The following is a 12,041-nucleotide window of genomic DNA, read 5'->3' as shown; positions in this document are numbered from 1 at the left end:
GTTAATTTTTACTACCTTAAACCAATGAAAACAAATTTAAAACTATATAGTTTATTTTAAAAATTAAACAAAAACTAAATGTTTAATTATTTACTCGATAATATAAATCTATGAAGCGAAAAGTCTAATTTTTAAAAAAATTTATATATTTGTGAAATGTTACAATATCTTTGAATATGACAATAAAACAATATTTTACTAATCTTAATATATATAGTTACGATTTTAATAATGAAATAATAATTCAAAAATATATATATAGAAGAAGATACAAATACATGTGAAAGTTTGAAACAATCTATTTAATGAAAAATATACAGTAAACTTATTATGTTTCAAAAATTGATAGACACATATATATTATAATGTATACCAATTTAGAATTGAAAACAAAATATTCATATAAAAATAAATGAAAACAAAAACATACGCGGTTACGCGGATTAAGTAGCTATTCCCTCGAAAACAAACGTATTTTCATTTTAAAGCCCACAGTAGTTAAGTAGTATAATCCGGCCATAAAATTGGGGCCCAGACTACTGAATCCGATCAAAACCCTAATTATAAGCCTCTTTTCTTGTTAGCTCCATTTTGTCGGCTCTTCTGAATAAACCCTAGAGAGAGATTTACTCCTCAAACCCTAAACCATGGCTGACGGACTCGTCTTGAAAGGCACCATGTGCGCCCACACCGATATGGTCACGGCTATCGCCACCCCCGTTGACAACTCAGACATGATCGTCACTTCTTCCCGCGACAAGTCGATCATCCTCTGGAAACTCAACAAGGACGAGAAATCCTACGGTGTTGCTCAGCGCCGCCTCACCGGTCACTCTCACTTCGTGGAGGACGTTGTTCTCTCCTCAGACGGACAATTCGCTCTCTCCGGCAGCTGGGACGGTGAGCTTCGTCTCTGGGATCTTGCCACCGGAGCGTCCACGCGTCGTTTCGTGGGACACACGAAAGACGTTCTCTCTGTTGCTTTCTCCACTGATAACCGTCAGATCGTGTCGGCTTCCCGTGACGGGGCGATCAAGCTGTGGAACACGCTTGGTGAGTGCAAGTACACGATCTCCGACCAAGGTGAGGGACACAAGCAATGGGTTAGTTGTGTTAGGTTTAGTCCTAACACCCTTGTGCCTACCATTGTATCTGCTTCTTGGGATCACACCGTGAAGGTCTGGAATCTCGCGAACTGTAAGCTTAGGAACACTCTCGCTGGCCACTCTGGTTACTTGAACACTGTGGCTGTGTCACCTGATGGTTCGTTGTGTGCTAGTGGTGGGAAAGATGGTGGGATCTTGCTTTGGGATTTGGCTGAAGGGAAGAAGCTTTACTGTCTTGAGGCTGGCTCGATTATTCACTCTCTTTGCTTCAGCCCCAATAGGTACTGGTTGTGTGCGGCCACGGAGAATAGTATTAGGATATGGGATCTTGAGAGCAAGAGTGTTGTTGAAGATTTGAAGGTTGATCTTAAGGCTGAGGCTGAGAAGTCTGATGTTTCTGCTGGAACCGGAAACAAGACAAAGGTATATCACTTGTCAATAACTCTCTTGTTACAGTCTATTTTGTTAATGATTGATTCCAAGTTTTGTCATTGTTGAATAACCTTAGCTATGTGCATTCATTTCTATTGAATTAGATATTTCTCATGTGTAGATATGTCTGAATGTTATTCTTGTGAGGAACCTAACCAGTTAGCTCTTGTCTCTGATTTAGTAAGATTGCAATGTCTGAAAGTTATTCCATCTGCATGGTTTTTTAACTCTGTTGGTTACTCTGCGAATCTGATTTCAAATGTTTTTGGTATGAGACTATAGGGTTGTGTATGTTTCTAATGTGGATGCAAAATGCAGGTGATCTACTGCACAAGCTTGAACTGGAGTGCAGATGGAAACACATTGTTCAGTGGTTACACAGATGGAGTCATCAGGGTTTGGGGTATTGGTCGTTATTAGAGAGAAGACTGGAATCAATTTCCTATAAGTTATTTTTTATTCTCCTATTTTTCGATCGGCTCTTCTGTGTTGGTGTTTGAGATTGAATTTTTTCTCTTTTTTCCTGAACCACTCACAAGCATATGATATTGATCCATTGATTCTCTTTTTCATGTTTGGTTTTCACTTGCACCACATAGAAAATCTCAAATTCAAGATAGTAAAGAAGTCTGAAAACATAAGACCATATCTATTACCTACGTGAAAAGACGTTCTTGCAAGTTACGCGAAGCACCCATGGACTATTAAGGCAATCACGTTCCACCTCTCCAAATGTGACTCCGCTAAAACGTTTTCTTCCAGCGACTAGGTATCTTATAAGCGGATGGACTGCTCCTGTGTTCCTATACTTCACTTTATCCTCTGGCATGTGAACAAGTTGGTCGCATTTAATACTAGAGAACGCATCACCTAGCCTGTTCTACTGAAAGTACACTCATTTAAGCCTGTTCTACTGAAAGTACACTCATTTCCCCATCTCTGAAACCAAGCCCTACCACCACATTTTCAAATCCTGTAACAAAAACAAGAGTCATAACCAAGCGCTCGTAGCTTGGTGGTAAAGGGGGTACAGCTGTACTGTCCGCCACCCGGATTCGAGCCTTGGCCACAACGGATTTAACATCCCTTCCGTTGGGGGTGCTGGACCCCTTTCGAAGGATAGTTGGGAATATGACTGCCCAGATACCAGAGTTATCAAAAAAAAAAAAAAAAAAAAAAAAAACAAGAGTCATGAATCAAGAAATCCCAGGTTCGCTTTCAGCTACAACAAGAGAGGAATTCCTGCTAAGAGCATCTCCAAAAAGGAAATTTTGAAGTTTCTAAAACTCTATATTTGAAGTTTAAAGGTGTTTTTCTGCAAAAACAAAACTTCAAACTTAACTTCAAAACTATTTATATTTTATACTATGGTCCTTATATTTTTCATAACTAATTTGAATTCATAAAACTTTTGTAAATAACTAGCACATATATAAACATATTACAACAATATTAATTAATAAAATATTATATTAAAATATAAAATTTTAAACAAAATAACTTAATTAATATTAAACTTCAAGCAAAATACCATATTATTCCATAAAGTGATTTTCGTAATGCATATATCTACTAGTGCATTTCGAAGTAAAAATAGCTCTCCTCATTTTTAATTTGTAGATTAGAGATAAAAATTGTTGAAATCAGGAGATATTAATACTTGTAAATACATTAGATCAGAACAAGAAAGTAAAAGAGAAACATAAAATATTGCTAAAAGACTAACTTTTATCGATGATATTAATACTCGTGAATATATTCAATATGAACAAGAAAGAATTGTACGAAAAGACATAATCAACAGCAACAACAACAACAACAACCATCTTCAATTACACAAAAAAAAATTGGACAAAATTTAGAAATTTTGAAGGTTCCTGATCAAACTTACCTGACTATTAGTGTTGTGTAATATTTAAATATGTGTAATAGTTATGTCTTCATGTAATTTGTTAAAAAGTTTTTTTTGTTAAGTTTTTTTTGTATATTTTTGTTATCTAAATCTAGTTTTAAATATTTTAAATCTTCTTTTAAAGTTTTATTTAATTTTATGTGTAAACTTATATTTTGTAAACAAAACTTAAAATATTTATGAGATATAATTTTTATAAGAACTAAAATAATAAACAAAAAAATATTTATAAATTATAAATGTGATGTGTAATTGTAGGTAGAGACCAAAATACAAATAAAAATATGAAACTTCAAATTTGAAGTTTTGAGAAGTGAAACTTCAAATATTTTCACTCCTCAAAACTTCAAATTTGAAGTTTTGAATTTCTTTTTGGAGAGCAAAAAATTTCATATTTGAAGTTATAGAGTGTCTTTTGGAGATGCTCTAAGTTACAAGGGAATTGACTCAAGTATTAAATCTGATTCGTGGTTGTTTTGAGGATGACTTTTATGTGTAATCACAGTTCAAAAGTTATGAACTTCTTTATGCGCAAAGTCACCAAACGAGTCAATCAGGAATGACTCAATAATCGAAAATTGAATCATTATCGAATTTACCGCTTCAAATAAGAAACCAAGATTCCTTACACAGCTTTCAGGTTCATTAATCACTCAACTGTAGTTGTTCACATTTCCAAGTCCAAGTATAGCTATGACAAGATCTGATGGCTCCACAAGCTAGAACTACTTGTCCCCTTCCAGTTCATGCTTGTTTTTATAGTCTGAATAATCCTCTTTTCTGGATTGTATTTAAGATCGGTGTATAATTTCATATTACATCTCAGGGTTTTCAAATTTACTTAAAAATCTTCTTCATAGTAGTTTGGGTTGCATTTTATCTTTACTGTTTTCATTTTCTTTCTTCGATCTTGAACACAGAAATAAATATTTTGTTTCATCATGATTTCTAATAGATAGTAGTGTATGTTGATACAAAATATAGATTTAATAACTCATATCACTGAAGTAAACTTATCTTTTTATTTACGTCCCCAGAAAACTATTGAGTTAAACGTGATTGAATTGAAGCATATATTGGATAATCCTAGAAACATATTCAATGGAGACGGAGTGGGGTTTGTAGCACAGAAGATTAACCGCTTATATTTTCGGCAGTGAAGAGGTATAGTGATTTGAATAAAATCGGAAAAACGCGGAAAAAGAGACTCATACTTTAATTAAGAACTTTTAGAGAACATATGTTTATCATATGTTTTACCGTTTTAACGTTAAATTATCATAAGTTGTGAAAATGGTTTTGTGACAGCCCATCCCGCACACTCGGATCCAGGCTCACAGCCCTGCAGGGCACCGATCCCAACCCCTTCATTATGAGTTCTCTCTGACTCCATAATAGGTCGTTGGTGGGCTTGGTGTTCCTCGAACCCAAGACCTCACCCTTGAACAACACTTGTCACCAACGAACTCGTCTTGCGGAAGTGTTGTTAAAGGGTGAGGTCTTGGGTTCGAGGAACGCCAAGCGCACCAACAACCTAATTATGAAGTCAGAGAGAACTCATAATGGAGGGGTTGGGTCGGTGCCCTGCAGGGCTGTGAGCATGGATCCGAGTGAGCGGGATGGGTTGTCACAAAAAAAGTCGACTTTTATGTGGCAACCCGTCCCGCGCACTCGGAACCCGGCTCACAGCCCTGCAGGGCACCAACCCTAACCCCTCACATGTGAGTCCTTACTGACTCCCCCATGTAGGTTATTGATGCGCTTGGCGTTACTCGAACCCAAAACCTCACCCTTTAACAACACTCCATAAGACGAGTTGTCACCAATTGATAGATCAATTGGTGACAGCTTGTCTTGTGGGAGAGTTGTTAAAGGATGAGGTCTTGGGTTCGAGGAACGCCAAGCGGATCAACCTAATTATGGAGTCAGTGAGGGCTCATAATTGAGGGGTTGGGGTCGATGCCCTGCAGGGCCAGCATGGAGTCCACGGGGTGGGTAGTTCCCACGGGGCAGGTTGTTACAATAAAAGTCAACTTTTTGTGACAACCCATCCCGCTCGGATCCAGGCTCACAACCCTACAGGGCACCGACCCCAACCCCTCCATTATGAGTTTTTTCTTACTCCATAATTAGGTTGTTGGTGGGCTTGGCATTCCTCGAACCCAAGACCTCACCCTTTAACAACACTCGCACAGGACGAGTTGTCACCAGTTGTAACATTCCGAGTTATGATATATGGAAAGGCTTAAGATAATTGATTTGGCTACCTATGTCATCAAAATTGACTTACATTTTTCGTCACACATCCGTTTACAACTCCAGAGTTAAGCATGCTTGAGCTGGAGTAGTGGAAGGATGGGTGACCTATCGGGAAGTGATTCGCGATACCGTGCGAATGAGGTCAAAGCACGGTGAAAGGTCATGTGGTGATTGCAGGGTTAGTAAATAATGATTTCGAGCCTTTGGAAAATTTACGCACCGACCGTCAGATGGGATGGGGCCCACGGGCCGAGAGAGCGGGCGTGGGTCGCCCATTAGCCGTGGGCGGATGGGACGTTATAAGTATGTTCAACTTCAAGATAAAACGATGGTGGATGCTCATATAAAAAATATATGCTAAGGAAAAAGATGATAATAAAATTAAAATTTGACCTTATTTGATAAAATAAGTAAAAAATAATCAATTCAAGGAAAAAAGTATCAAACATGCTACTCTCACGATATTCAATGATTGCGGCTCTAACCACGAGTGTTTTGGCTAAGGGTCTGACTGGTTCAAACGCAGCGGTTGTGGTTGCAGAAGTTTGTGGATGCGGGTGGTTCCGGTTTCTAGCGGTTTTAAGAGATTTGTACGACTCATTTTGCGGTTAGAAATTGGTGCGTTTGTGGGATACTTATGACTGGTTAACTACCAAATGCAGCAGCGGTTAAATAATAAATTAACAACATTTACATTTTATATAATTATAAAAATATCAAAAATCATAATATTATAATAAATATAAAAATTATATTTAGAAAGTTATAGTTTTAAATTTTTTTAAGTAGAAATATTTTTATTTAAATTTTTTATTATATTAATTAAAATATAATAGATATATTTTAGTATTTTTATAATTCCAATTTAAATTTTTTATTGAATATTTTTATTTTTGTATTTATAATGTTTTTAATAAAAAATGTATCCTTCCGCAACAGCCCGCAAACGCAGACGCTAGCTGAAACCAGCATTTGAATTTATGAGGTTTAGAGCGGTTTGAAGCTGTTTAGAGCGGTTTGAATGACTGTTGCAAAACGCCAACAACCGCTATCAACGGCAAAAGCTGCGTTTGCGAGTGGTAGCTGGAAGACTAGTCATACCCCAATTCATTTTACATTCACACAACAATATATTGAAACTAAAAAATTGAATACTAGATAACATATCACTAAAAGCCCTAAAAATTCTTGATTAATTCACACTAAAGTTCAGATGAACTAGTTCGGTGCTAGGACCTACCCGATCACACGTACATCGCCTAACGTATTTCGAACAAAGAGCTTGAGTAGTTGAATGACGAGTGACCCATTAGAAAGTTAGTTTTGATACCTTGTGACGAAGCGGTTGTTGCTCACCCAACACAAAAAGAATAAGGTCAAAACATGGAGAAAGATCTAGTAGTGACTGCATTCTCAGTAAATAACTCTTTTGAGACTCCCAAAATAACGCACTCGAAATTGCACTGGGTGCGTCAACAGAACAAGAAAGCAGGTGTGGGAACCATAAGTCGTGGGTGGTCAAGGGGGTTACAGCGCGTTGTCGTCCTGATCATGATCTAGGAGGTGGTCTTGGTGTGCAACATCTGTGAGTGGTGCGCTCTGTGAGTGAGGATGATTAGAACATCTTGATTTCTAATAGAAATATTGGGATGTATGTTGATAGATTTATAAGTATTGATTTCAATAGATGTCAGAAAATGTATTTTTCTTTTTGGTCACTTATCCCAAAAGAACTCTAAGGTCAAGCATACTTGAGCTAGAGTGAATAATGGGTGACCTATGGGAAGTCATTTATAATATAGTGTGAGTGGCTCAAAAACACGTGGAAATAACACGTAGTGATTGCATCTAAGTAAAAATATTGTGAGGGTGATTATAACATCTTGATTTCTCGTATACGGTGGTATATGTTGATGACTTATACATATTAATTTGAATACATATGTCACATAAAATGCATTTTTCTTTTCGATCACTTACCCCAAGAGAACTATAAGGTTAAAGCATACTTGAGATGAAGGCTTGAGCTGGAGTAGTTGAGTAACGGGTGACCTATGGGAAGTTCTTTATGATATAGTGTGAGTGGGTTAAAAATCTGTGGAAAGATCACATACTGATTGCAGCTAAGTAAACACTCTTCTGAGTTTCTTAAAATTGACTCACTAGTCATCAGACAGGATGAGATCCACGAGCCAAAAAATTAGACGTAGAATCCATTACCCGTGGACGGTTGGAGGCTCTACATTATTATTTATTTAAATAAAGGCTAAAGCTTTTAAACTTCTAAGACGAGCATCACATTACGAACATTTGTACCAGTTACCTCTTTATCCATGGTAGTTTCAAACCGGAAACATGTGTGTTTAATCTCATTACACTCCATTTTGTATATATATATATATGACTACCTGGCTCTCTACTTAATTTATTTGATCATATATATAACACACATTGTTATCCTTCTTCAAAATGGAGTGTAATGACATTAAACACACATGTTTCCACTAAGAGAGTTAGTTAGTTAGTTATTAATGTTTGGCAAATTTAATGTTAGTTAGCTTGCATATTAGCTTAGAGTAAAATGAATTTTACACTAACGAGAAAATGTTAACCATAAATAACTATAAAAAAAGCATGTAGTGATTTCAGCTAAGTAAAAAAAATTTACGAATCTCCTAAAATTGATGAATCTGTCATGACACGGGGTGGAACCCTTTTTTTTTTTGAGCAACAAGACTAAATTGATAGAAAGAGTCTAGGTTACATAGGTTGGGTTGGGTTGCTGACCAAGTGGGTTGCTAGACAAATCTTTGCAAGCCCATCAGCAGACTCATTCAGGGAACGTGATATGAAACTGAAATGACAAGATAGAAATGGGGAGGAAACAGAGAAAGCGAGATCATCGATATCGGCAAGAACTCCAAAGAGATCCATTGATCGTCGACGCGCAGAGATCGTGTGAACGAGTACTTGAGAGTCTGATTTTACACAGATATGTCGGTAATTGAGGGAGGCCGCTTGGAGGAGAGCTTCACGAATGGCAAGGGCTTCAGCCATACATGGCGAGGAGACGAAATTTTGAGCGCTTGATTCTCTGTGTAGTTCCTTTGCCTCATGATCAGTGAAGATCCAGGCCAATCCCGCCGATTGGATTCCTCCTTTCCATGACGCGTCTGTGTTACAGAAGATTTCCATCGAGTTCCCTGTAGATGCATGGCCCATTGGTAAGATCTTTTGCTTTGGTTCCTTCATATTTGGTTGAGCAGCTTCCCATTCTTTGAGATTTCCTAAAGCTTTAGAGAAGGCTTTTGTTGATGATTGAGATCGGTTTTCGAACGGGAGTTGATTTCGCGAAGTCCATAGTGTCCAAAAGATCCATGGGAATACATTACCCGTAAAGCCATATGGAGGTAGAGGGATTTGAAGCTTGGAGAAGAGTAGCTTGGAGAAGAAAGAGCTCTGTGTAGAGGTATCTAGCTTATGTTCCCACGGTCCAAGCTCCCAAACTTCCTTCGCGAAAGGGCAGTAGAAGAGGATATGAGCTATGGACTCTTGATCTCCACAAAGAATGCACTGAGTATTTGAGAGCACCCCTTGTGTTTGTAGATTAGCTCCCGTGGGAAGAGCGTTATTCCCGACTTTCCAGAGGAGGAGTTTTAGCTTTGGTTACAGCGGCGAGCTCCAAATAAGTTTGTTCCAAAGGTTCGATTCTCTCACCTCACAGTTGTTTTCCCTTTGATTCTTTGAAGATTGTATCGCATTGTACCCCGTTTTAACTGTGGAGCTTCCTGATCTTTGTAGCGGCCAGATGAAGGAGTCACGCGATCCTAGGATGCTTGGTCTCAGACTTAAGATGTGGCTTTTGAGTTCAGGTAGCAAGTTTTCCACTTTTGCTATATTCCATTCTCTGGTTTCTCTTGTTAGGAGGTCTGACACCATGAGATCTCTATCCTGCAGAGTTAGGGGGCCAAATGGTTTGAGATTTGCATCTGGTTTTATCCAGAAATCGTTCCACACTGATGTTGATTCCCCATCCCCAATCGCCTTACCTAAGTGGGTTAGTAGTAGGTCTCTGCCCAGGAGGATTCCTCTCCAGCCATGGGAGATGTTGCTAGCGGCTTGAACCTTTAGGAAAGAGGGCTTATGACAATATTTTCCGAGGAGAACTTTGGCGAGAAGGGAGTCTAGCTTGGTTAGTATCCTCCAGCCAATTTTGGCTAGCAGCGCTTGATTGAAGCTTTGGATGTCTCTGAAGCCCAGCCCTCCCATGTTTTTGGGCTGTGTTAGTTTCTCCCAATAGATCCAGCAGATCTTTCTAACCCCATCTGTAGAGTCCCACCAGAACCTAGTGAGCACAGACTAGATGCGCTTGCAGAGACTCACTGGTAGGAGGAAACAAGTCATTGCAAAAGATGGAACGGCTGTGAGTACTGACTGGATCATCACCGCCTTGCCTGCCGTAGAAAGGAATCTGGTGGAATAGTTCAGGGCTCTCTGCTTCATGCGATCAACTATGGAGGAGAAGAGGTCTTTCTTCTTTCTGCCAAAATGTTCAGGAAGCCCCAGGTATTTGCCCACTCCCCCTTCTTTAACAATTCCCAATTGCGCCTTTACTCTATCTCTTATCTCAATAAGAGTTTTGTATGAGAAAGAGATATAGGATTTTTGAGGACTAATCTTCTGTCTGATGCTAGTTCGTAACTGTGCAGGATTTCCATGAGTGTGTCACACGCAATAGTGTCAGTTTTGGTGAAGATCATGGTATCATCAGCGAAAAGGAGGTGATTCAGCTTCGGACTATTTCTGGCTACTCTGATTCCCGGTAAAGTTTCAATCTCCTGTGCTTGTTTACAAAGACATGATAGGACTTCTCCACAGATGATAAATATATATGGTGATAGGGGATCACCTTGTATGATGCCTCACTGGGGTATAACTTTGCCAACAGCTTTGTTGTTCAAGAGGAAGGAGTAAGAGACTGTCGAGATACACTGGAGCATCCATCCAATCCAGGTTTGACAGAAGCCCATCTTTTCAAGCACTGATTGTATAAAGGTCCATTCTAACCTGTCGTAGGCCTTGCTAATGTCTGTTTTCACAGCCATGGAGCAGTGTTTGACAGCCCCTGATGACTTAAGGAAGTGGAGAACTTCGTGCGTTATGAGGACGTTGTCTGATATCACTCTTCCAGGTACGAAAGCAGACTGATTCTCGGAAATTATCTCTTGTAAGACCGGCTTTAGACGTAGAGGCAGAAGCTTGGAAATAACCTTGTAATATACATTACATAGTGCAATAGGTCTATAGTCTGATACTGCTTTGGGGCTTGGGATCTTTGGGATTAATCATATGTGTGTCTCATTAATGCAGAGAGGCAGGGAGCCCATAGTAAAGAAGCATTGGATTTCCTTAACTATAGTTGTGCCAACCGCTTCCCAATTGGATTGGAAGAAGCTTGCTGAGAATCCGTCAGGTCCCGAGGCCTTGTCAGGATGTATAGCAAACAAAGCTTCTTTGATCTCAGCCGCTGAAGGTAGACATGTAAGCTTATCATTTGTTTCTGTGGAGATACATGGAGTAATGGCTTTCTGCACTATCTCTGTTGCAGGGTTTCCTGAGGAGGTGAAAGTGTCCTTGAAGTACTGCGTAATTGTGTTAGCAATCTGTTCATCTTCAAAGACCGCTAGTCCTTTCGAGTCTTCTAGCACTGAGATTCTATTCCTAGCTCTTCTTCCTTTTGTGGTCGCATGGAAAAAAGACGTGTTCTTGTCTCCTAGGGTGAGCCACTGGAGGCGGCTGCGCTGTTTCCAGTATTCTTCCTCAGCCTTGTAAGCCATGAGGAGTTCCTTGTTGATACGTGAGATATTCTCATCATCTGAGACAGGTGCAGTCAACGTACTATCCAAAGCTACCTTGAGCTCAGTGGTTCTCTTTTTGCTGTTGACGTAGAACTGCTTACTCCAAACTGAGATGACTTGTCTGCTCTTCTGTATACGTAGGTGCACTGATAGGTGTTGGTAGTCAGCCCATACCTTTGAGATAAGACTCTTAACTTCCTCATTCTCACGTAGGCGTATGTCATAGCGAAAAATCTTCGAGGATCTTTTTCTTTTAGAGTCGAAGGTTGAGAGCAAGGGTCTGTGGTCCGAGGCTTCAAATGCCAGATAGTGGGATCTCGCATTTGGGAAGAGGTCAGACCAGGCACTATTGGCAATAGCTCTGTCTAAGCGGCAGTGAACCAAATACGTGCTCCTGGTACCTCTCCAGGAGAGGAAGTTCCTTGTGTGCTTGAGGACAAAAAGATCATTTGAAGATAGGAAGCTCCGGAAGTT

The 12,041-nt window shown here is 39.2% G+C and overlaps 1 protein-coding gene across 1 annotated transcript; it reads left to right on the top strand.

Annotated features, from left to right (window-relative positions):
* Nucleotides 1-606: 606 nt before the first annotated feature.
* LOC106293319 (receptor for activated C kinase 1B) lies at nucleotides 607-2,105 on the top strand. The gene is made up of 2 exons (XM_013728983.1): nucleotides 607-1,529; nucleotides 1,857-2,105. Exons 1-2 carry the CDS (start codon nucleotides 648-650, stop codon nucleotides 1,956-1,958), a joined length of 984 nt encoding a protein of 327 aa, XP_013584437.1. The 5' UTR covers nucleotides 607-647; the 3' UTR covers nucleotides 1,959-2,105.
* The last annotated feature ends 9,936 nt before the right edge of the window (nucleotides 2,106-12,041 follow it).

Source organism: Brassica oleracea, chromosome C5, assembly GCF_000695525.1.
Source record: "Brassica oleracea var. oleracea cultivar TO1000 chromosome C5, BOL, whole genome shotgun sequence".
Taxonomy (NCBI): Eukaryota; Viridiplantae; Streptophyta; class Magnoliopsida; order Brassicales; family Brassicaceae; genus Brassica; species Brassica oleracea.
This window is presented reverse-complemented; position numbering and strand designations above follow the sequence as displayed.